This window comes from Oreochromis aureus, linkage group 7, assembly GCF_013358895.1.
Source record: "Oreochromis aureus strain Israel breed Guangdong linkage group 7, ZZ_aureus, whole genome shotgun sequence".
Lineage (NCBI taxonomy): Eukaryota > Metazoa > Chordata > Actinopteri > Cichliformes > Cichlidae > Oreochromis > Oreochromis aureus.
In genome coordinates, this window is record NC_052948.1 from 55,098,779 (window position 1) to 55,124,685 (window position 25,907).

The 25,907-nt window shown below is 42.0% G+C and overlaps 1 protein-coding gene across 2 annotated transcripts in view; it reads right to left on the minus strand.

Annotated features, from left to right (window-relative positions):
• The window catches only part of pam (peptidylglycine alpha-amidating monooxygenase), a 48,598-nt gene that overhangs the window by 16,488 nt on the left and 6,203 nt on the right, over positions 1 to 25,907 (minus strand). Inside the window, exons 2-16 of one of the 2 annotated variants that reach the window (XM_031738387.2) lie at positions 20,196 to 20,336; positions 19,982 to 20,107; positions 19,647 to 19,725; positions 15,943 to 16,000; positions 15,382 to 15,469; positions 8,110 to 8,201; positions 7,773 to 7,856; positions 5,906 to 5,954; positions 5,635 to 5,702; positions 4,824 to 4,904; positions 4,659 to 4,735; positions 2,767 to 2,870; positions 1,783 to 1,976; positions 1,518 to 1,574; positions 196 to 325 (exon numbers count right to left, since the gene is read on the minus strand). In XM_031738387.2, coding sequence (XP_031594247.1) covers positions 196 to 325; positions 1,518 to 1,574; positions 1,783 to 1,976; positions 2,767 to 2,870; positions 4,659 to 4,735; positions 4,824 to 4,904; positions 5,635 to 5,702; positions 5,906 to 5,954; positions 7,773 to 7,856; positions 8,110 to 8,201; positions 15,382 to 15,469; positions 15,943 to 16,000; positions 19,647 to 19,725; positions 19,982 to 20,076 — 1,256 coding nt within the window. In that variant the 5' untranslated portion in view covers positions 20,077 to 20,107; positions 20,196 to 20,336. Of the gene's footprint in view, positions 1 to 195; positions 326 to 1,517; positions 1,575 to 1,782; positions 1,977 to 2,766; positions 2,871 to 4,658; positions 4,736 to 4,823; positions 4,905 to 5,634; positions 5,703 to 5,905; positions 5,955 to 7,772; positions 7,857 to 8,109; positions 8,202 to 15,381; positions 15,470 to 15,942; positions 16,001 to 19,646; positions 19,768 to 19,981; positions 20,108 to 20,195; positions 20,337 to 25,907 lie in introns of both variants that reach the window. The other variant, XM_031738386.2, reaches the window with a different exon arrangement.

Here is a 25,907-nt window from a genome sequence, read left to right on the forward strand (position 1 = left end):
TATTTGGATTTTTTGTTATACATTTAATAAAAATTGAACTGCTAATACTAGATCTGTGTTCTTTGCCAGTAAGGTGAAGGCATTACATTAGACTGAGAGTACACGACATTGCTGAGAGGGTTTTTTTTGGTGTTCTTTTGGTTGAAAAAGCCTTTTAAGAGAAGAATGGTTATAACATAAGTGAAACAAACTTACTCTGCTCCCCAGTGGTGGTCACCTCTGTGGAAAATGACCAAGTTAGAATCTGAGTCAAGAGCAAGTCCTGACACCTGTCCTAGCTGAAGTGAACTCTGTGGCCAAGCTGAAACTTGCTCAAAATGGTAGTCTATAACAAAAAACAAACACACACACACACACACACACACACACACACACACACACACACACACACACACACACACAAACCCATTAGTTAATCAGTCAATCATTTTCATTTGCAGTTAATTATGATTCAGTGGTACTACCCTAGTAGTACCACTGAATCATAAATAAATGTTTATGGTGGCAGACAGAGATGGCAAGTAACAAAGTAGAAATGCTTCGTTACTTTACGTAAGTAGAATTTTCATTTGTACTTGAGTAGTTTTTTTTCTTGATGTTTTACTTTTACTTTTTTAATGTTCTTAAAATTTCTGATTTCATGTTTTTAAATCAGATATTGGGTTCGTACACATGGCATATGTTTTTTCATATTGTGAAATGTAATGCTAAACAAATTGAGGCAGACTGTGTTATTTGCTGTACTCTGATAGCTTTAAAGTAAATAACACTGTTTGATTCGTGCACAGAGGCCATCCAGTAAAATGTTAGTATAAGCAGTAAATCAGCCAACAACTTATGAAACATCAGCTGACATCTGGTTGAATTCAGGTGTGTAAATCTACAAAGAGCAGCAGGTCAGTTGATCACAGCCTGTACACTAAGAAAATCTACTGGAGCTCTCAATAAAAATTATTGTGAGTTGTGATTTTTTTCCCCATAATGAGCCATTACAACTGATTTCAGGATTCCCCCGCCTGCTAAATCCTACTTTAACCCCTGACTGTACTTGTTTTCGTGTTTAAAGGCAAAGTCACCCTCTACAATGTAGGCAACAAAAAAAGATACATGCATATTCACATACTTCAAATTTATGTACGTGACTGCGCATTGGGCTTGTAATGCTTTTTTCAAGGTATAAGAAACGTACACATGCTTGAATGCAGACTGCACTAGAACTAGTGCTTACACTACACCTTCTAATTTAAACACCATTATATTGTTATTACATTGTTATCCTTAGCTTTAATTCAATTCAATTTTTTAAATTCAATTTTATTTATATAGTTATAAATCACAACAATAGTTGCCTCAAGGTGCTTTATATAGTAAGGTAAAGACCCTACAATAATACAAAAAGCTTCATATTCTTACAGTATTTGTGTGTGTGTGTGTGTGTGTGTGTGTGTGTGTGTGTGTGGAGAGAGAGAGAGAGGGAGAGAGAGAGAGAGAGAGAGAGAGAGTGTGTTAGAACTTACCCTGATCCACAGTTTCTGGTTTGTTTGTATCCAGGAGAACTGCGTGGTCATGATCATCTTTATGGGGGGAAAAAAACCACATTGTTAAATATGGTAGTTATGCAATAAATTTTAAAAAGACAATGGACCACAGATGGAAAGAATTGTGAAAAATGACTAAATACCTTTAATTAGCATAGATTTTATACTACAAAGAACAATAAATGCTAAGTTAACAATTTGGATTAGAGATGGTTAGTATGAACAATATTTGATGTCGCTGAACCTGTGGATTGTCCCAGATGCATCACAGAATTCATATGGCTTGGACTGACTTTAATGGGTACATTTGCCTCAGTGGGAATATGTTGGAACAGCTCTTCAGAACCCATCTCCATGCAGTTCATGTAAGGGATAGCATGTCTGCTGTCCATGTAATACATTATATAGAAGTTGCACATTTCATCATCAGATGTACCGCTGTATTAAAAAAAGACAGATACCTGGTATTAATTTCTCACCTAGTTAGTATATGCAAACAGGCAAATAATGTTTGTGTAAATAGTTTTATGTTGTAAGTGTAACATTAAGACGTTCTCTACAAACTTCTCAACATAGAGTATTATATTTTTAGCAGCTATCCCTCTATAAATGAGTAATAATCACTGACAATTGAGGACTAGCATATTTATTTTAAATGCGTAACTGTCACAGTTGGACACAATTTATTAATATCAACTACCAGCACAAGAAATACAGCATCCTTATCAGGGTCACAGGCCGGCTCGAGCCTATCCCAGCTAACATTGCGCAAGAGGCAGGACATAGCAGGGCACTTAGAATTACTAGACTTTTTTAATCATCTTACAATTTGTAAATGTCAGATGAAATCAAAACTAATATGTGAAAGAAATAAGATGGTTGCATCTTAAGAGCTTTAGTCCATGTTAAGAAATTAGCATTACTGGGCCTTCATTCATTTCAATAAGGCAAGTGCAATTACTAGCTGGCCTTACGGGCCAGGCACATACACAAAACCCACATTCTAGATACATTCTTCTGTGGACAGGCAGGGCAGACTTTGGTATGAGACATTTTTTTAAAATTGAGATCAATACAATTTTAGCACAGTGCTTTTTTATATCTTAATGCTTGGAAACTTATGGCTTGGTTTCTTTATGCCTTCAGTGCATACCATATTGAGAAAAACAGTAAATGGATATAAGTCTTATACTTTTTCACTGAGGTTGCATTAGGTTGAAGAACTCACCCAATGTAAGTTTTTGAGGTTTTGCCCTCACCAGTGAACACACATCTGGCAGCAAGGGTATCACCATATTTCACATTCACCTGCTTGTTAGCAGGATAGAAAGCCTAAAGAGAAAAATCAGTCAGTGGTGAGCAAAGAGAAAACTAAACTGTACTTGAAAAGAAACAGACAATGTGAGCAAGAAAGAGAGAGAGCGTTAAAGAGAAAGAAAGAGAGGGCCTGCTTTTACATTAGGTTTTTTGCAGTCTTTGTACCTAGGGCAATTTTTTAGTTGTTTGTTGAGGTATTTAAAATTGGTGTACTGTAAGTACACCAATTTTAAATTTAAATTAAATTTAAATTGGTGTGCCTAGACACTAGAGTTGTGTCTAGACGTAACAGATTAATCTCTTCATCATAGCTTCTGTTAATGAGTGAACATTTTGTCCTTAAACTTAATGTGTTAGAAGCAGGAAAAATGGCTGAGCTTAAGGATTTGAAAGGCCAAACTGTGATGTGCACATGATTGGATCAGAGTAGCTCCAAAACTGCAGTTATTGTGGTGTATTCTGCAGTGGTCAGTATCTATCAGAAGTGGTTCAAGGAAAGATAACTGGTGGACCAGCAACAAGGTCATGGGCAGCCAAGTGTGTCACTCCATGTGCATCACTGATGCACATAGGGAGCAAAGATTGGTCTGTGTGGTTTGATCCAACAGATGAGCGCATGTGGCTGAAATTGCCAAAAAGGTTAGTGCTGGTTCTGATAGAAATGTATCAGAATACACAGTGGAGACCAGTCAGGGTTCCCATGCTGAACCCTGTGCACCTCTAAAGCACAAACAATGGGCGTTGTAAAGCATCAGAACTGTAACACAGAGCAATGGAAGAAGGTGGCCAGGTCTGGTGAATCATGTTTTCTTTTACAGTACATTATGTGGATGGCTGGGTTCCTGTGAGTTGCTTACTTAGGAAGCATTTGGCACCACAATGCACTATGGGAAGGCTTCTCCAGACCCTTTCACTTCTGTCGAATGTGCTGCTCTCAATATCGAAAAGCATATGGTGCTGGTGGTGGACATGCTAAAACTGGTATTGTATGGCAAATGCCAACTGGATTCCTCCCCACTAGAGGATGTCAAGCCCTTAGGCTATCCTCATGAAGTCTATTTTTGATTTTCCGGTCATAGACATTCACACCAATGCCCTGTGGGAGATCTTTTTGTAGGGATCTGGCAATGCTCATACTGTTCCTTCTTGTACAAAGGAACACATACCAGTTATAATTGGGTAAGGAACTTGTACTCCCCAGCTCTCCTAAAGTAATTGCCTTTCTCCTTCATGCTCTTGAGAATAAGCTGAGAAACACTGCAAACCTTTGCAAATGGCACATATGAACGGGCCATCCTAGAGGAACTGGACTACCTGTGCAACGTTTTTTAAGGTCTAAGTATCACCTGGATATAAAGTATATATACAGTGTCACAACTAATACTATATTAGTTGTGACACTGTATTAGTTGTGACAACTAATACTATATTAGTTGTGACAGTCAGGAAAGATGAGGATGGAAAAAATGTCAGTGTCCTCCACCTGGAAAACCATTGCCGTTTTGGGGCTTGTCTCATTCTTGCCCCTCTTTTGTGTACCCGTTGTTCTTTTCACCAACATCAACCAGCTGAAACTGATTAACAACCTTTCTGATATTTAACTGCCCGTATCAGTATCCCAGAAGTTTAATTGACTTGATACTATACTTTAAAAGTGTTCCTTCAATTTATTTAATGTATTTGATCCCCAAGCAAACCATGATTTAAAAACATATTTTTTGAGCAGTATATAAAGAAATGAGAGTTTGCTCAAGCACAGTACTGTGTGGTTCCCAAAAATGGGCCTTGGATTTGATGACCTACCTGTGGTAGCTGAGGGGATTGTCTCCCAATCAGGGTCCACTTCCCATCTCGGATTCTGTAGCCACTGACCACTTTACCTGTGAAAAACAGACTAATTCATACTAACACTCATACTGATAAAAAAAATTATCTGAAAAAGATAGAAACTTCTTTTTTTTTTCTCACCAAGGCGGTGTGTGTGGGTCCTGAAGGCAAATGGGTAGATTGGATATGAAGTATAATCGCATGCGACATCTGCATCTGTGACTAACACAGGAAAGCAAAGCAAGTCAGGACTGGCATCACTTTTCACTTTTCTTCTGACTTATCCATTCATGCATTCTATCAAGCATTTGTGAGCAGACTGAAACAGCTGGCTTTACTTTTAATTATTTATTCAATTTGTCTTGATGCATGCTCAATCATCCAGGTAAGTAAATTCGAAAAGGTTGATTCTGTTCATCTGGACATAGCATATTCAAAGGGAAAAACGTTTCGTCACTCATCCAAGTGACCTCTTTAGTTTCAGCTGACTGCAGGTTTCCCCAACCTTATAAACAGTATATTGCACAATAACTGAAACCAGGCCACTAAATAAACAATGGGCTGTGAAAATTCTCATGACCATTTGATCAACAACAACTGATCATAGACCACAGATCAAAGGCCATGAGTACCATTCACAGAGAGTTAGGGAATGGCTGCAATCACAGAAAAAAATGTGCAATGTACTGTTTATAAGGTCGGGAAAACCTGCAGTCAGCTGAGGCTGAAGAAGTCACTTGGATGAGTGATGAAACATTTCTCTCATTAAAAAACGCTACATCCAGATGAACAAAATCAACCTATTCAATTTGTTACTTACAAATAAAGAAGCTATCCAAGTTAGTTTTGTTATATGACAAAGTACATAAACCCGTAAATGTGACTTTGTCACACACAAACACATGATTTACTGCAGGTTGGACTGTGCTGTGTCAAAAGACTTATAACATACCTCTTTTTCCTGGAAGGATAACTGTGTCCACAGACATGAGCAAATATATGCCAGCAATGAATGGCTGCCTTTTTAGAAGTCCAACAGAAGAACAAAAACAAAAAAAAAGTTAGTGGATTGGAAGGAAATGTTTATTTTCAGGTTACTGATGTTTATATTCTTTGATGTTCTCAACCAGAAGCAGTCTTAAAGAAACAACTGTTAAAATGTCTTCTAATTTATTTTGTTTCATCATTAACTGAAAAGTTCATTTATTTAACTCATTACTTACGGCCTAGAAGTCATTCTTAAAGTAAGTCCTGAGCAATCTTTATGGTGATCTGCAACAAGCAAATAAGAGGGGACTATGATATTTATACAGTTAAGCTGACACTAACATAAATGATCAGAGCCCGACCAATATAGATTTTGGAGAAGATACTGATATTTGGTGTTTTAAAAATCTGATCTTCTAATGTATCAGACAATTTCTTTTTCTTTCCAACACAAAACATAAACAAACATTCATTATGTGAAGTTCTTTATTTACTCATTCATGCGCTGCACTACTCTGCTCATATCAGCTGCTGTGTTTCAAACTGCTGGCATTTCAAACACAGGTGTTGCAACTGGCAAATTGCAGTGCACCATCTGGTGGACAAATATGCAAAATCAACACTCATAACATGGTTGGGGGATATTTCACCCATCTTTTCTTTACTTTATACATTTTTATTTATTGGTTGCTATAAATGTTGATACAGAGGGATCAATAAATAGCTAATATTAATAATATCAATGGGACGATATTATTAATATTAATAATGAATAATATTGGCCCATTGAAGTCAACGAACAAGGGACACAGAACAGCAGTTTTCTTGGCTTGCTTGATTAGCTCAAATTGATCAGCCCAGGCTAGAAGGCCAGAGGCTATTAGGTGAAGGCCAGTGTTCAAGAAAGTTGACACATTTTTACCAAGTTTAGGTGGTACCTAAGTTAGATACAACTTGTGTGATATAGAGAAGATGGACTGTAGTTTGTAATATCTCCTTTAGCAAGTTAGCAAGGAAAGCCTTCATAAAGAAGAGAAGGTGTCAAATCCAGTTTAATAAAACTGGCAAGTGGAAGCTCAGCTAAAACTTTAAGAATAGCATCTCTGAGAAATCACTTGGTTGACCGAATGCACATCATTTAACCAACAGTTTTGCTTTGTCTCTTGTAGATATAAACACTTTATAAACTATATATTTTAATACTTTTTTAAAATCTGTTTTTCCAAGATCTTAACAGCTGCTTTTTTCCCAAAAGATATGTGGTCCTCTCAGGACAGATTTTATACAATCTGATGCATTTACTGTAAATTAAACAAAGTATGAAATGTTTAAGCTCAGTCCTAAACATGTTGAGGAGAAATGTTAATCCATGAGGAACATTTTTGTGCAGAATAATATTTTTAGTTGTGATAATTTATGTACAATTTGCCAGTAATGAAGTGTTATGTGTAGTGAAGTCTTTCCTTGCTTCTTTTGCTAAAGGAATGGTTCTAAAAAAAAAATCCAGCACCTACTGTCATTGCCCACTACTGACAAATCATTTTGGGTAATATAGTAGATATTCATTTAACTATACAAGTAGGAAAATTTTATAGTTCTTTATAGTTCTTCAGACAGGAAGGTGTGCAGAAAGGTAAAGGCATCCATGTAGAGTGAAGCTGAAGCAGGCCGTCAGCAGACAGGCAGCACAAAACAGTGTTTTGTGCACCTACTTCCCATTTCCTAGCAAAATATTAAGAAATCGCTGGTGACTCAAGACTTTTGAACAATACTGTATTTAGGTTTGAGAGATTCACTACAAAGTTCAATGCAGAGAACCTACAACTGTGTGTTTGGTTGAAAAGCAACAGAAAACTAATGTTATAAATATCAGAAATAATATATACTTGCTACACTAGAAGAAGTCATTGCACTTGATATAAAAGATTGCAACATTTTATTTCAGTGGTGAATGGTCTTAGTGTAGTATTTAAAATTACTTTTCAAACTCTTTGGATCTTTCCAGTTTTTTACTGAATTACTGCTGCTTTAATTTGAGCTGCTTAATTTGAGCACATAATATTTTTTTTTATTATATTATATGTATGTTTCAAAAGGACTAACCTTTGAAAGCACTAATATCTCCGTAATGAATCTGCAGTACAAAGTAGGACATTCCTGAACTTCTTCCAACTTTGAAGCCAACATCTGATAAAATACAGAGAATAGTGGTTAACAATGGACATAAGACATCATGAATATAAACAGTAAAAGAAGAAGAGGGGAAAAAAATGAGTAGCATACATTACATAACAATATACATAAAACCTACAGATTCTTCTTTTAACATAAATGTCAAAAATAAAACTCCACCCTATTTTAATGCAGCAGTTCAATACAGAAAAAGTCATATTTATTAACTAATCTAAGTAATTGTTAACCAACCCTGTGAGCGACGTACCTTTAGGTAATTTGGTAGGTGGTGCATTTCGAGCCCAGGCATACATAATTGCTGGTTCATCCTCACAAGTGCCTTGCACACTGCCACAGTCCCTTATTGTAGAAACAGCATAATAAGCACCACTTTCTCTTTATGAATGACCACAAAACAGTGAATCCCAAAGGCAGTTACAGAACAAAACAAACAACTATCTCCAGTTTAGCCATTTGCTGTGGAGCAAGCATATAGAGGCATTTACATAACGAAAGACAAACGCACAAGCAAATAATATTACAAATATTACAATACATGAGTATTTGTCATTAAGAACTCAATAGCAAGACTAAGTCAAGGACAGGTTGACCATTTGTCATTGAGCAATTCTATTGCCAAATTACAGTTGTACAGCATCAAATCAAAAGAACCATGTTGCATCAGCTGCACCCTTTCGGAGTCGCCACAGTGGGTGACCAGGCTCCATCTCATCATGGCATATTTCTAGCATCCCCCTGCCACACCAACCTTCTACATATCCTCCTTCATCTCCAAAAGTTGATTCTGTTCATCTGGACGTAGCGTTTTGTGGGAGAAACGTTTCGTCACTCTGAAGAAGTCACTTGGATGAGTGATGAAACGTTTCTCCCACAAAACGCTACGTCCAGATGAACAGAATCAACTTTTGGAGATTTACTTACCTGGATGATTGAGCATGCATCAAGATATCCTCCTTCGTACATCCATTCAAAACTTCTCTGTGTTCTTCTGCTTTTTCTTCTGCTTATCAGATTGATATTCATGTAACATATTCAAGAATTTTTGTCCAGTATATCCACCATCTCTTTACTGCACACATCCAAAATAGTTAAGCTTTGCCTCTCTCTCTTTGGATCTTGCAGCATCTGCTTGCAGTCAGCATACGTTATGTATTCAGTGTAGCCATAAGGTAAAGGTACAGTGACATTAGGAAATACATAGTGCAAAAGAAAATTGTCCAATAAAATTTGTACGTTTTTTAGTTTGTGAATACACGTTGCTTTTCATACAGTGGCTTGCAAAAGTATTTGGCCCCCTTGAACTTTTCCACATTTTGTCACATTACAGCCACAAACATGAATCAACTTTATTGGAATTCCACGCGAAAGACCAATACAAAGTGGTGTACACGTGAGAAGTGGAACGAAAATCATACATGATTCCAAACATTTTTTTACAAATAAATAACTGAAAAGTGGGGTGTGCGTAATTATTCAGCCCCCTTTGGTCTGAGTGCAGTCAGACCAAAAGGTCTGACTGCACTCAGACCCTTTGGTTTGACATTGCCTGATGAGTGCTAATGACTAAATAGAGTGCACCTGTGTGTAATATAATGTCAGTACAAATACAGCTGCTCTGTAACGCCCTCAGAGGTTGTCTAAGAGAATATTGGGAGCAACAACACCATGAAGTCCAACGAACACACCAGACAGGTCAGGGATAAAGTTACTGAAAAATTTAAAGCAGGCTTAGGCTACGAAAAGATTTCCCAAGCCTTGAACATCCCACGGAGCACTGTTCAAGCGATCATTCAGAAATGGAAGGAGTATGGCACAACTGTAAATAGGGATGGGTATTGATAAGATTTTCACGATTCCGATTCCATTTTCGATTCTGTTTAACGATTCGATTCTCTTATCGATTCTTATTTTTTTAAAAAGAGAATACTAAGGTCGATTAGCTTAGAACTTTGTTTTATATCTTCTCTTTGAACAAGATAGAAATTTAGGAGTAACATGGCCTTAAGAACACAACAGTGAGATCTTAAGAGATCCACAGCCTACGGCTCTTGAATGGGGTGTCACAGGGTCCCCAGGAAAAAAAATTGTAAATGTAAAATAATAAAATAAATATTCTTCTGTAGCATTAACAAAGTATAACATAAATTATTCTGTGGCAATTACACAAGAATATCCAGTGCACAAAAATACCTGCCAACAATTAAACACATTCACTTACCGAAAATTGGGGGCATCTGCTGTGGCAAATGGGTGCAAGCCTTTGACCACAAACTTAGTCACTGCTCGGTGACATTCGTCTATCCTGGCCTGAAAGGAGACGCTACCGGTAGACTGCAGCGAGAACTGCCAGCCAGACTCTGTCTGTCTCTCTCATCATGGTCACCTAAATGCAACGCACAGTAATGGTAGGTTTTGTAATAAGGCAGATCGCACTAACATAACTGTTAGTTGATCATTTACCTGCCGTATTAACGGGAGAGGACGTGCAAACGTTACCGCTGCTGCTGGGTTGAGATTCACGAGTCCGGAGCGGAATTAAAAATACGACATTCATTAAAGGTTATCGTGTGTTTTGTGAGCAAATGCTTTTGCATATTCGTAGTGTTTCCTCCTTTAAATGAAATATCTACTTTGCAAGTATTGCATGTTGCCCTGTTGTCATCCGTTCTCGTAAAGTATAACCAAGCCGCTTAGGCGCCCTGCCAGATAGATGACGCTCCGCAACGTGGTGACGTCTTTCGGGGCGACTGGAATTGATAAGGGAATCGTTTGCAAAAATGGCAAACAATTCCAAGGAATTGAAACAGTGGGAACCGGTTCTCAACAAGAACCGGGTTTCGATACCATCCCTAACTGTAAACCTACCAAGACAAGGCCCGTCCACCTAAACTCACAGGCCGAACAAGGAGAGCGCTGATCAGAAATGCAGCCAAGAGGCCCATGGTGACTCTGGACGAGCTGCAGAGATCTACAGCTCAGGTGGGGGAATCTGTCCATAGGACAACTATTAGTCGTGCACAGCACAAAGTTGGCCTTTATGGAAGAGTGGCAAGAAGAAAGCCATTGTTAACAGAAAACCATAAGAAGTCCCGTTTGCAGTTTGCCACAAGCCATGTGGGGGACACAGCAAACATGTGGAAGACGGTGCTCTGGTCAGATGAAACCAAAATGGAACTTTTTGGCCAAAATGCAAAACGCTATGTGTGGCGGAAAACTAACTCTGCACATCACTCTGAACACACCATCCCCACTGTCAAATATGGTGGTGGCAGCATCATGCTCTGGGGGTGCTTCTCTTCAGCATGGACAGGTAAGCTGGTCAGAGTTGATGGGAAGATGGATGGAGCCAAATACAGGGCAATCTTGGAAGAAAACCTCTTGGAGTCTGCAAAAGATTTGAGACTGGGGTGGAGGTTCACCTTCCAGCAGGACAACGACCCTAAACATAAAGCCAGGGCAACAATGGAATGGTTTAAAACAAAACATATCCATGTGTTAGAATGGCCCAGTCAAAGTCCAGATCTAAATCCAATCGAGAATCTGTGGCAAGATCTGAAGACTGCTGTTCACAAACGCTGTCCATCTAATCTGACTGAGCTGGAGCTGTTTTGCAAAGAAGAATGGGCAAGGATTTCAGTCTCTAGATGTGCAAAGCTGGTAGAGACATACCCTAAAAGACTGGCAGCTGTAATTGCAGCAAAAGGTGGTTCTACAAAGTATTGACTCAGGGGGCTGAATAATTACGCACACCCCACTTTTCAGTTATTTATTTGTAAAAAATGTTTGGAATCATGTATGATTTTAGTTCCACTTCTCACGTATACACCACTTTGTATTGGTCTTTCACGTGGAATTCCAATAAAATTGATTCATGTTTGTGGCTGTAATGTGACAAAATGTGGAAAAGTTCATACTTTTGCAAGCCACTGGGGACAGTGATGATATGATATTATGATAGTTATGGTATGTCACTACCAGGATGAAACTGCATTGTAAGAATTAGGAACAATGGTTTAGTTTAGCTATTTGAAAAAATATTCAAGCCAAGGACTCAATTGATCTACGGCTCTTTTTATTAGAGCACATGTCATAAAGATAAGAAAATGTTATCAATCTGTCAAAAACTTACTTAAAATGAAAACATTATTTTCTTAGTTTTTTAAGGCAAAGTCTGGACACAGAGTGAAGTCTAGTTTTTATACCCAAATTTGAGCCAGCACACAGGATTTCTCTGAGAATAACTATAATTTGGCATCATACAGGGAGTGCAGAATTATTAGGCAAGTTGTATTTTTGAGGAATAATTTTATTATTGAACAACAACCATGTTCTCAATGAACCCAAAAAACTCATTAATATCAAAGCTGAATGTTTTTGGAAGTAGTTTTTAGTTTGTTTTTAGTTTTAGCTATTTTAGGGGGATATCTGTATGTGCAGGTGACTATCACTGTGCATAATTATTAGGCAACTTAACAAAAAACAAATATATACCCATTTCAATTATTTATTTTTACCAGTGAAACCAATATAACATCTCCACATTCACAAATATACATTTCTGACATTCAAAAACAAAACAAAAACAAATCAGCAACCAATATAGCCACCTTTCTTTGCAAGGACACTCAAAAGCCTGCCATCCATGGATTCTGTCAGTGTTTTGATCTGTTCACCATCAACATTGCGTGCAGCAAACCACAGCCTCCCAGACACTGTTCAGAGAGGTGTACTGTTTTCCCTCCTTGTAAATCTCACATTTGATGATGGACCACAGGTTCTCAATGGGGTTCTGATCAGGTGAACAAGGAGGCCATGTCATTAGTTTTTCTTCTTTTATACCCTTTCTTGCCAGCCACGCTGTGGAGTACTTGGACGCGTGTGATGGAGCATTGTCCTGCATGAAAATCATGTTTTTCTTGAAGGATGCAGACTTCTTCCTGTACCACTGCTTGAAGAAGGTGTCTTCCAGAAACTGGCAGTAGGACTGGGAGTTGAGCTTGACTCCATCCTCAACCCGAAAAGGCCCCACAAGCTCATCTTTGATGATACCAGCCCAAACCAGTACTCCAAGACTCACTCTCATTTCATCAGTCCATAAAACCTTAGAAAAATCAGCCTTGAGATATTTCTTGGCCCAGTCTTGACGTTTCAGCTTGTGTGTCTTGTTCAGTGGTGGTCGTCTTTCAGCCTTTCTTACCTTGGCCATGTCTCTGAGTATTGCACACCTTGTGCTTTTGGGCACTCCAGTGATGTTGCAGCTCTGAAATATGGCCAAACTGGTGGCAAGTGGCATCTTGGCAGCTGCACGCTTGACTTTTCTCAGTTCATGGGCAGTTATTTTGCGCCTTGGTTTGTCCACACGCTTCTTGCGACCCTGTTGACTATTTTGAATGAAACGCTTGATTGTTCGATGATCACGCTTCAGAAGCTTTGCAATTTTAAGACTGCTGCATCCCTCTGCAAGATATCTCACTATTTTTGACTTTTCTGAGCTTGTCAAGTCCTTTTTTTGACCCATTTTGCCAAAGGAAAGGAAGTTGCCTAATAATTATGCACACCTGATATAGGGTGTTGATGTCATTAGACCACACCCCTTCTCATTACAGAGATGCACATCACCTAATATGCTTAATTGGTAGTAGGCTTTCGAGCCTATACAGCTTGGAGTAAGACAACATGCATTAAGAGGATGATGTGGACAAAATACTCATTTGCCTAATAATTCTGCACTCCCTGTATGATAATGTGCTTTACTACTTTTTCTTGCTATTTTTGGAAATAGTAACATTTGAAAATTCATGGATAACAACAATAATTACAGTTTATCACTAAAAATATAATTTTTGTTATAGAGCTTGTGCACACAGGTTCTTAATAGATGCACCTAGGGTATAAATTTTAAAAAAAAAGTGTGCATATGAGACAAATATGTAAGACAGCTTTCTTCCATTTGTACAACATCTCTAAAATTAGGAATCTCACATTAATGCAGAAAAACCTAATCACTGCTAAAGGGTTTCTCACAGTACTGTTTAGAATTCTGTGGAAACTAGGAAGCCTGAACCAGAAGCGGTAACCCGTAGCAACAGTTGTCACCACTCACAGAGAGGGGTGCAAGCGTGCTACCGAGGAAGGGCTGAGCTGCCAGTTGACATGCAACACTGTAGGTGAGGCATTGTCACTGTGTCTGCAGGGAAAGGCATCACCTGCCTAACCTGGCTCATTTGGCCTGCAGGCTGAGGATTTACAATTATTTGAGAAGAATACTCATTTTTTATTGATTGTAACATTTGAACATTGTTGGAGCCACCTTCTTGGTGAACAGCAATGAAATACAATAATGAAAACAAACAACATGGTACCTTGAACATCTAACACGCTAACTGGGAGTTATACCTGAGACAGTAAAAAAAAAAATACTTTTGTGTGTGCAGAGAGAGAGAGAGAGTTTTTGTGCTTGAGAGACTTCTGGGACTGACAACCTGAATAGAGCTTAAGTGGGGCCTCTTGGGTGGAAACATATCAGGTAAAGTAGCGTATCCCTGCCAGTGGAGCCCCTTTTCCACAGTTTTAGGGACTGAGGCTTCCTCCTTCTGAGGGTCACGTGCCTCTAGGTGCCCAAAGGGGGACACAGAGATCACTCCCTTGCTGGTGGTGCACATACAGCTAGAGGGGGTACTACTCTCTTGCCAATGGGCAGAGAAATGGCACGTCCTTGAGAGCTAGGTGCAAGCTTGGGCTTCATATTACATTTGAAGATGATGGCTGTTTGAGTCATTTTTTTATGTTGCATTTACATTTCCACTGTCAGTGGTTGGTGGGTAACTAAAATAAAAAGCTATTATTGGTGCACTAAACAAAACTAGATTTGATCTGTGCTGATGTTCACAGCTAGCCATTATGGTTAGGTATTTAAATAAGAATATAGTCTAAGATTACAGTTTTTCCATTACAATTGAGTACCACCTAATACAATTAGTCAACATTAGAGCAACGTAACTGAGCATTCCATGATATTATTAGTATTCTACACGAACGCACCAACAAAGGGGGACCTCGAGGCAACAATATACTTGCTGCTCTGTCTGTGGCTTTTCAGCAGACTCAGGGACCACAGCAGGGGGGTTTTGTAGCCATTTCCCTCGGGTATCTGTTGCTGGGTTTCAAAACTGGTGGTTTTGATTTTTTGTGAATGAGATGCTCTCATGACTCATCAACCGACGGCACTGACCAGCCAATTGGTGGCATGCAGTCTGACGACGTCACATTTTAGTACCTGCTCCGATTACTTTAAAACCCCAGTTGAGCAGATAGTATTTCAGTACCTGGTACCTGGTACTATGACCTAATAGAAAACCCTGAAAAGCATGGAGAACCGTGGCAAATCTATCCGAGTAGGTAATAATGAAGAAGGGGCTTAACTTGCACTTCTTATGCAAGGTTTTTTTGTTCCTGGGTCCTGGCTTTTCGCCCCAAACAACAAAAACAGTAATAAAATTAATTTAAAGTTGGGCATTACCAAAAGCTGTGGGTGGAGACAGGGGTCTGACAGCCAAACAGCAGCATGTGATGGACTGTGTCCATACTGGCAAGAGGTATGAAGTCCACTGAAGAGAAAAAACACTGGTTAAAATTTTCCACTTCAAATTGACAGTGAAGTTCACACATAACAAATCGCCTTTCAATGTACCAACAGCCTGATTCTTTGAAAATACATCAGACTGGTAAATTGGAGAAAGATCATCACCACCCTCTAATTAATTTAAAGCTAGGAATGACTTAAGTTCCCTGAAAAATGTTTCAAAATATGAAAATGTATCAAAAACTTTTTAGTGAAACTAATAAATTATTACATGCTGAAAATAAATTTACACAGGAGATATACAAAAGGTAATCATGGTGACACTATGTGATAGCAATGATGCCTTTAAAATTTCCATTTCAACTGTTGATATAAATTGAACTTTGTCATTATTACTTTGTATCCAGCTAATAGGTCAGCTAGAAACATTTTTTTCTGTAATTGCCAATCACTGTAGGTTTTATAATATATAATAAATTAATAAAAGATAAAACTCACCAATATATGCATCTTGCCTAGTTGGAACTGGAAATGCCATGCAAAGGTAAGTGTCCGACTGAAATATTAAGGAAAACAATGACACTGAATGAGTGCTAAATGGAGAAAAGACACACACACACACACACACACACACACACACACACACACACACACACGAGTGGTTTCAGCAGATCCCAGGAGGGATATCCAAGCTCTCCGTCCAGAAAAGCGCAGTCTAGGACTGCACACTGGGGTCTGTTGAAGCCACTCACCTAATTTGGGGGTCACTGCCCCACAGAGGTCACTGTGCTCATGGGGACCAATGTTGTCTTAACGCTCCACATCTTTCGAGCTCGAGCAGTATTTCTCGAGCTTCTTGTGTTACTTCTTCTTGATGTTGCTATCACTTTGTATCTATCACTACGGCCTTTTTCCTCTGCTTATCCACCACTACTATGTCCGGTTGGTTAGTCAACTACTAGTTTCTCCATCTGCATCTGGAAGTCTCACAAGATCTTAGTTTTGTCATTCTCACCATCTTTACTCAGCCATACTCAGCACAGATGTTCCTGTATGCCCTGCCTGGTAGCATCTTGCACCCTATATTTATATGCCAGATTGTTTCAGGGTCATCTTTGACCCTGCATCTGGGGATCCTGTCTGGTGTAGTGGACCCCATTCTCTATAGAGCTTGTTCCCATTGCTGCCAAGAATCATGCGTCTGTGCCATCTTTCAGTCCAACCTTGTCCAGCCATTGGTAAGAATTTTCTATATCAGCCACCGTTCCTGTCTGTTGGTGGTGCATGCTATGCAGGGCAGTTTCTGTTCTTCCTCAGGTTTCTGCTGCCTGGGGCATTCACTAAGCACACGATGAGTTGCAGCCATCTTCCTGATGTACTCATGCATTTTGTTTTTTCATCCTGGATAGTGATAGTGACTGACACTCACTATTCCTTGGCCTCCTTTCCGCTTAGTGTACAGTCTCAGGGTGCTGGACTTGGGGTGAAGCCTTTCAAGGCTTGATCAACCTCCATGGTTGCAAAACAGCTTTAAATTGTTAACCCATTTTGTGTTCCCTGAAAAGGTTTTTGGGTAACCTTACCTTTTTTTTTTGTTTTGTTTTTTTGTTTGTTTTTTACCTGTGGCAGTTAACCTTTGTATCAATTTAAGCTATTTATTGGACTAGAACAACTTGAATTGCAGTAAATAACTAGAAAAATTAGGATGTTCTAAAAGTTTGACCAACTGTGTAAATTAAACCGAGTTGAATTTAACTGAATTCAAATCAATCCCAGTGAAAATCTGTGAGGTAAATTATAGACCAAAGGCCATGCCAGAAGACCATTACATCTGGAGGAACTTCTTTGAGATTGCCTAAATAAGAATGGGCTGGCATTGCTTATGAGATGAGACTTGCTAAAAACTTCAGCAAGTGCAGGCTAGTTTATCGAGGGTGGGAGGATAATTTGGACCCTGGTAGCTTGTGATTTTCCCATATAATTTTTTTCTGTGTTCAAAGTAAAATAAAGTAAGCATCCAAAATGAAACATGATGTTTGGGAAAGCTGTGCAGGGACCTCTGCTCCTAGTTGCCACCTGGCACACAATGCACACAATGCACACAATCCCTACGGTGCCTCCTGTGGGTGGTGGGCTTGCAGGAGGATGGGTCCATGTCCCTTTTTTTGGGCTGTTCCCGGATGGGCCCCATGGACCAAGGCTCAGCCAACAGATGCTCGGCCTTGGGCACCCTCCCCGGGCCTGGCTCCAGGATGGGGCACCCTATCCCGGGCAGGGTGAACTGTTCCTTGATGTTCTACGCATACGGGTCTTCTAAATCCCTCTTTGTCTGGTCCCTCACCCAGGACCAATTTGCCATGGGAGACCCTACCAAGCGGCGAAAGCCCCCAGACAACATAGCCCCTGGGATCCCTGGGACACACAAACCCCTCCAGCACAATAAGGTACCGATTCGCGGAGAAGCTATTCTATCCATCCATCCATCCATCTTCATCCGCTTTATCCGAGGCCGGGTCGCGGGGGCAGCAGCCTAAGCAGAGAAGCCCAGACCTCCCTCTCCCCAGCCACCTCCTCCAGCTTATCCGGGGGAACACCAAGGCGTTCCCAGGCCAGCCAAGAGATATAATCTCTCCAGCGTGTCCTGGGTCTGCCCTGGGGCCTCCTCCCGGTGGGACATGCCCGGAACACCTCACCCAGGAGGCGCCCAGGAGGCATCCTTGTCAGATGCCCAAACCACCTCAACTGGCTCCTTTCGATGTGGAGGAGCTATAGAATAGAAGCTATTCTATTCCGTTCTATTTTAATTCTAAGTCTCCTTCTTCAAAGGTGTCTTCCTTTACATGCATTATTGATCTTATACCCAAGTATTTCAAGGAATATTGTCGCAGTGGTATATATGTGCGCACTGGTTTCAGTGATACTGTTAATAGGGATGGTGCATAACGCAGTGTTTACATTTGTATGCATCTCCTCTGATGAGACATTGTGAGTGAGTTGGGGCAGTTGTGCTCTTGGCTGGGTGACTACTTTGAGTCTGGCCACAATCTTCATCCTCAGCTCAGTAGATTCATCGCAGGAAGCTATGTATCATCTAGTATGCCTTAATCAGTATTTGAAAAAATAATAATAATAAAACCCTCTCACCCTGTGAGGGGGGTGATATGTTTCTCAAGCATGGGTGCTCTACCAGATGCCTGGGAGTTTGAGGCTTTGGCACAGTATCGTAGCTGTACTGGATAATGACCTTTGTTGTGCCTGAAATCTGCTTGAGCCAATCTTCCAGTTTAGGGGTTAGAGCCCTCAATTCTTCTATTACTAAGGAACACTGTGGATTTTACCTTCCAGATCTGCTTCAGTTATTCATTCAACCCCTGGTACTTCTCCATTTTCTTGTGTTCCTTCTGGCTAATGTTGCTGTCCATTGGGACTACCACATGTATCACAACTGTGGTCTTCTGTTCCTTGTCAACCAACACTGTGTCTGGTTGGAGTCCAACCAGATCTGTCTGTCTGGAAGTCCTTCAGGACCTTAGCCCCATTATTCTCAACCACCTTTGGTGATGTATCCCATTAGGAATTGGTGGAAACTTCTAGTTCCTATATTCATCTCCAGCCATTTGGTTGTGCCTCTCAGTATGTGCAGTTTCAGGTTGCATCTTACATCCTGCTACTCTGCGATGGATAATCCCTGGGGCAACTTTGTACAGTTTGCAGCTTGGGTCCTGTCTATGTTTGGAGGAGTAATGGTAAGGTTTTCAAATATAAGAACACTGTACCAGTGTCAAGCATGATGGTGGTAGCATGTTGCTGCAGCGTTTTCAAGAAAGGTGATCATGTATCCATCCAGAGTTGTGCCAGAAACTTGTTAATGGCTACCAAAAGCATTTGGTTAACGTACAACTTGTTTAAGGACACTGAATATTACTGGGCGTATATATAAATATATTTGAGCCTGCATGTATTATATGTGTGGACAAAGAAAAATAATTTTTTAAAAATCAAACTTGTGCACTAAATTCTTTTCTTTTAAAGTAATTAAATATATAAGCTATACAATCATTCTACTTTATTAAAAAGAACAGGTCAAATAACTAATTACAAGCCCAAATTACCATGGCATTCATCCCCTTGATAAGTGTACATAAACTTCTGAAACAAACAACTGATAGACACACACCAACATTGCCTGGAAACAGACTTACCCCAGTTGGGATAACACCAGGCATGCGAAGATCCACAGAGAAGTTGTATGGGTTTGCTATTATCTGCTGCTGATTGGTCCTGGACACACATTTACTGGGATTCAGTACATTTTCCTGAGACCTTCAGCAATACAGACACAATCAATTATTAATAACATGTTAATAACATGTTAGGTCAATTACACCAAAAATACATCAACACAAGAACCAGCATACCATATCATATACCATTCCATACATTTTTGTGTTTTTATAATTAAAGTTGCTTTAGGCTAGTAAGGCTGTAGCTAGACTACATAAAATAAATAAATAAAACAATATATGTATAGTCTTACCTTTTAGACACATGCAGAGTACTTTGTATTTTCATACTGTGGCTGTAAAGAATGAATGTTAGCACCACCACACAGGATGCAGGAACTCCCATCATTCCAGTGATTATCAAGTGTAATGTGTCTATGCTGAAAATGTAAAAATAGATGCTGTCACTACTATCCTGTGGAAGAAAAAGTCTATTAATTAACCTACATATGATAATGATTGACATACCTGCCTATTCTCTTTGCTCAACTTGATTGAAGACTAAAACTACAACTAGAGGTGAAGGTTTTCTAGAAAGACCTCACTCATTTAGCATCTTTATGCTTGGTCACTTTGCTGGCAGAAAAACAAAAATTCTGGAGCAGAAACCTGGAGGAAAAAAACAAAAAACAAAAACATGCTAAATGCAAAAGTGACAGATATGGAACCCAATAAGGCAGCAATGTATAATTATTTTGTTAACAAAATGTGTCCATTAGACAGTATCTGTTTAATGGACACGTCTACCTGGTGAGTTTGATATAATATTAAAGCAAAGGGGAGTAAAGTTTAATGCGAAATAAAATATCATGACATTACAGAAATCACATTTCACGTTACTGAAAAGGTCAAGGTTGTTTTTGAATGAATGTAGAGATGGAAATTGATGAGAATTCACTTTCTATACTAGTCTTAGAATTTAAATCGTAATGGAATTATCACGGAATCTTTCCATTCATAGAGTGTGTTAATTATTATCCAGTAAGGATACCATTGTTCCCTCGAGGGTGGACAGGAAACTGCAGGATCTAGGATTGAGCAGCTCTCTCTGCAGCTGGATCCTTAATTTCCTGTCTGACAGATGCCAGGTGGTCAGACTGGGCAGCATCACCTTATCCCCCGTCATAATGAAAATTGATGCTCCACAGGGATGTGTACTGAGCCCTCTCCTGTACTCACTCTACACCACAACTGCATGGCCACAAGCAACTCCAATTTCATTGTTTCAAGTTTGTGGACAACTGTGGCAGAGGTGTTGTCCCGGGCTCGGCTGCAGGGGAGGAGTGGTGCAGTGAGCTCAATGGGGCAGTGCTGGAGAGGCAGGTGAGAACACAGCTGGTGGCGTTTGGTCTGGTGTAGAGATGGCACGATACCACTTTTTTATGTCCAATACCGATATCATAAATTTGGTAATCTGCCGATACCGATAGGAATCCGATATAGTGTATTTTTTAATCAATAAAACTGTTTTTTTAATATGTTGCTGCATTTTGTATAAGTTCATACTCAAGTTTAAATAAACAACAACACTAAAGCTATTCTGTTATACCTGTATGTAAAAAATACACTGCACTCAAAATATTTCATAGTTCAGCAACACTGATCAATCTAATAAACTTAAACCTACTCCATCCTCCCTATTCTGGTATTTTAAAGAGTACTTAGCAGAAATATTAAGCAACCTAACTAATAGGGTTGCAAACTCCCAGCAAAAAAAATAGAGAACCACCCCCCACCCTCCACCTCATGATGCTTAATCGATGTAATCAACTTTAATTTGATGCAGTGTGAAAAAAAATGCACAGAAATAAATTATTTTTCAAGAATAATTAAATAGATTCAACATCTTTCTTCAACAGAACTGCAGACTGCACAGATGGTACCTTCCCAAAGGAAAAAGTACCATAGCTTACTAGGGTATATTAGACTTAACAGTTACTATATACAGTAATGGACTTCTACACATTTTACATCAGATTAAAACTTTGGGTGTAAGATTCAGATAATTATTTATTAAAAGCTAGACATTTTAAATGAGAATAAGAAAGAAAAGTATGTCTTTGTGCCCCCTTTTCCCTGTTCATGCCCTATCGGCCCCCCTGGCTAAACTTTGCTAGATCCGCCCCTGCACAGTTACCAGCCGTCAGCTACATAGAAAAGGATCCTGGTCTAGAAAGTAATATTAAATAAATTCTAACAACAGCTTATCAAGCTTAAACGTGCTGCTGTTGTTCAGCCGCTGGTTTCCTCATTCTGGTGCAAAGTGGGCCAAAAACAAAGAAGAGAGACGGACTCGCGACAGAAAAGCCGATCAGCTGATCATTAATAAGTTTCAAGCTTAACGTGGGAATGCTTTACAAACATTCAGAGATGAACTTACACACTTGCTTTACTTCTCTCTGGGATAACTTCCTCGGAGATGAAATGCTGGTTTGGTAGCGAGGCTACAAATACACACAGCCGCTCTATCACCTGACGCACACTGCTCCGACGTGCTACGGTTATAAGCAGAGTTATGCCGTGTCGCAAGTTTTGTGAGGTGTTTTTTTGATATTTAATGGATCGGATTACATTTTTTATTTCTCGCCGATATCCGATCCAGTAATTTAGGTCAGTATCGGACCGATACCGATACGTAATATCGGATCAGTCCATCTCTAGTCTGGTGACGGTTTCTTCCCTTTTTTAGTGAGACAGGAGAGGAGCGGGAAAGAGGCTGGGAACAGCTGAGACCGGAGCTGTCCAGACTGTGGACTGTCGCAACAAACAAAAACTAAAAATAAACGTGGCATCTCGCTATAAAGAACTGTGTGTGTGTGTGAACTGCATTTCACAAGTGGTGCCGAAATCCTGTCTGCGTGGGAATGTCAGACCCACATGCTGCGCCACCCGCCCAGCCTTTGAAGTTCCTGGCGCAAATGCTGGCGGAGATGGCGAAGATGAGCCAAGACCAGGTGGCTGCCCAGCGCGATCACCTGGCAAAGCTGCAGGAGCAAGCGGACCGGCAGACCCAGCTGGTTGGAGCGGCTGCGCCACCGAAGGCCCCTCCACTTTCGGTGGCAATGCACCGGATGGGCGACGGGGACTTTTCGAGCCACGGCGGAGGCCTGCCAGTGGCCGCAGGTGGAGTGGCCTCTGCATTTGCTTCCTCTGCTGTCGGGGGAGGCTCAGACGGCGGCCCTGAGCCTGCCACCGACCTCGTGGAGCAGCTTCAAGGACGTGAGCCAGGCGGTGCTGGACAGGATGGGTCTCGCCCCTGAGGATCATCGCCGGCGGTTCCAAGCCTGTCGGCTGACCGGGAAGGATCGGCCATTTGCTTGGGCCCGGAAACTGCACGACCCGGCGGTGCGGTGGCTGCAGCCGGGATCGTCAGAGGGGGAGACGCTGCTGGTGGACAAGGTGGTGCTGGAGCAGTTCGTGGAGGGGCTGCCTGCAGAGACAGCGAGATGGGTCCGGTGCCACCGTCCCGCGAGTCTGGAAGTCGCGATCACGTTGGCGGAGGACCATCTCGCCGCCAGAGCGGAGGAGCCCGGGGAGGGCAGCCAGAAACCGAGCAAACAAGCCCCAGTGCCGGCACCAAGGCGTCGGGTACCTGCGCCGGCGCAGGGAGAGCGGGCGCCGGTGCTGAGCCCCACTAATCTTTTTGCTTCGTTTGTGCCTTCCCAGGGATCAGAGATGAGCAGTGCCGCCCCTTAGCCATGGAGAGCGGCACAGATGCCAAGGCAGGAGTGCTGGAAATGCGGGCAACCGGAATACCTGAAGAGGGACTGTCCTCTGATGGAAGTGGGGCAGGTGTTCCGCGTCGCCAGTGCCCCAGCACCCTCTCCCGGTCCAGGAGGGACGTACAGCATTCCGGTAAGGACTCGAGGGGCTATACGCCATGCTTTGGTGGACACGGGCTGTACGCAGACCCTCGTGCACCAAAGCTTGGTTCGCCCCGGGGCATTGCTGGAGGCAGAATGGGTGGAGGTGAAGTGTGTTCATGGTGATATTCACAGGTATCCCATAGTGCCGCTGTATAAGGCGGGTCCTTCATGGGAGGCCCCGCCGGTTCCGGAAATTCCCCCCACGGGAGATTTCCCAGTGGAGCAGTCTCGTGATGACACTCAGCCTTCGACCAGGTGATTGAGATTGATGGTCACGTGGTGCGCCCTGAAGCCGTGAGGACCTATCCACGCTTCATTTTATTAAAAGATAGGTTATATCGAGTGAGTCGTGACACTCGCACGGAGGAGACACTCGCCCAGTTGTTGGTGCCGCAGGGCCGCCGGGAAATGATTTTCCAGGCGGCTCATTATAAACCCATGGCAGGGCTTATAGGGTATGAAAAAACTCTGGAGCGAATAACGGCCCGATTTTATTGGCCGGGCATCCAAGCGGATGTGCGCGGCTGGTGCGCGTCATGCCCGGACTGCCAGCTTGTTAATCAGCCGGCCATACCAAAAGGGCCTTTGCGCCTGCTCCCACTCATGGAGGGCCCATTTGAGCGCATTGGCATGGACCTCATTGGGCTGTTTCACCGGAGTGCACGCGGCTATCGCTTTGTATTAGTCCTGGTGGATTATGCAACGCAATACCCGGAAGCAGTCCCGCTGCGCAACATCTCTGCAAAGAGCGTGGCGCAGGCACTGTTTCAGGTCATCTCCCGAGTCAGAATCCCGAAAGAGATACTGACTGACCAGGGCACTTCGTTCATGTCTCGCACACTGCGGAAGCTGTACGAATTACTGGGCATTAAATCTATTCGGACCAGCGTCTACCACCCTCAGACGGACGGGCTGGTGGAGCGGCTGAACAAACTTACGAATCATGGACTTTAAAGTCCATGATTCGTAAGTTCATTAACGAGGATGAACGCAATTGGGATCGCTGGCTAGACCCTCTGTTATTTGCAGTGTGGGAGGTGCCCCAGGCCTCCACGGGATTTTCTCCCTTTGAACTGCTGTTCGGCAGGAAGCCACGTGGGGTGCTCGACCTGATTAAAGAAAGCTGGGAGGAAGGTCCGAGCCTCGCCAAGAATGAGATTCAGTGCGTGTTGGACCTGAGAGTGAAACTCCACACTTTGGGGAGGTTGTCACGGGAGAATTTGCTTCAGGCTCAGCAGTGTCAGCAACGCCTGTATGAGAGAGGGGCTAGACTCGGGCAATTTTCACAAAGTGCTTGTATTACTCCCTTCTTCCAGCTCAAAGTTGCTCACCAAGTGGCAAGGACCCTTTGTGGTCACACAGCGAGTTGGGGACGTTGACTATGAGGTCACACGGTCGGACACGGGAGGAGCGCCGCAGATTTATCACCTCAATCGCCTTAAAGCGTGGAGAGAGGCTGATACCGCTGCTCTGGTGAGCCTGGTTAAGGAGAGAGATGAGTTGGGGCCGGAGGTGCTAAATTCCATCATCCCCGCCTCCCTCCCTTATGATGACCATCTCACACAGGCCCAGAGAGTGGATGCTGTCGTGTTACAACAGCATTTTGCAGATGTGTTCTCCCCCCTGCCCGGCCGAACGTCTCTCATTGAGCATCATTTTGAAACGCAGCCTGGTGTGATGGTGCGTTCACGGTCCTACAGGCTTCCTGAGCATAAACGGCAAATTGTTCAGAGGGAATTGGCTGAAATGCTGAAAATGGGAGTGATAGAATAGTCGCACAGCGCCTGGTGTAGCCCCATAGTTCTTGTGGTGAAGAAGGATCGGTCAATACGGTTCTGTGTCGACTATCGCAAAGTGAAAGAAGTGTCACGCTTTGATGCTTATCCCATGCCCCAGGTCGACGAGCTCCTGGATCGGGTGGGCACGGCCCGTTTTTTCACGACACTGGATTTAACCAAGGTCTACTGGCAGATTCCCTTGTCTGCCGAGTCCAAGGAAAAAACGGCCTTCTCCACTCCGTACGGTTTGTACCAATTCGTTACGCTTCCGTTTGGTTTGTTCGGAGCCCCTGCGTCCCATGCCCCTTTCAGCGCGTCATGGACCGGGTGCTGCGTCCGCACGCTGCATATGCTGCCGCCTACCTGGATGACGTGATCATCCACAGTGACACCTGGGCGGAGCACGTGCAGCAGGTGGCCGCGGTCCTGGAGTCCCTGAGGAGGGCAGGGCTCACGGCCAACCCGAATAAGTGTGCGGTTGGACGGAGGAGGTACACCTGTGGACGCACCTGCGTCCACAGGTGGAGAAGAGAGCA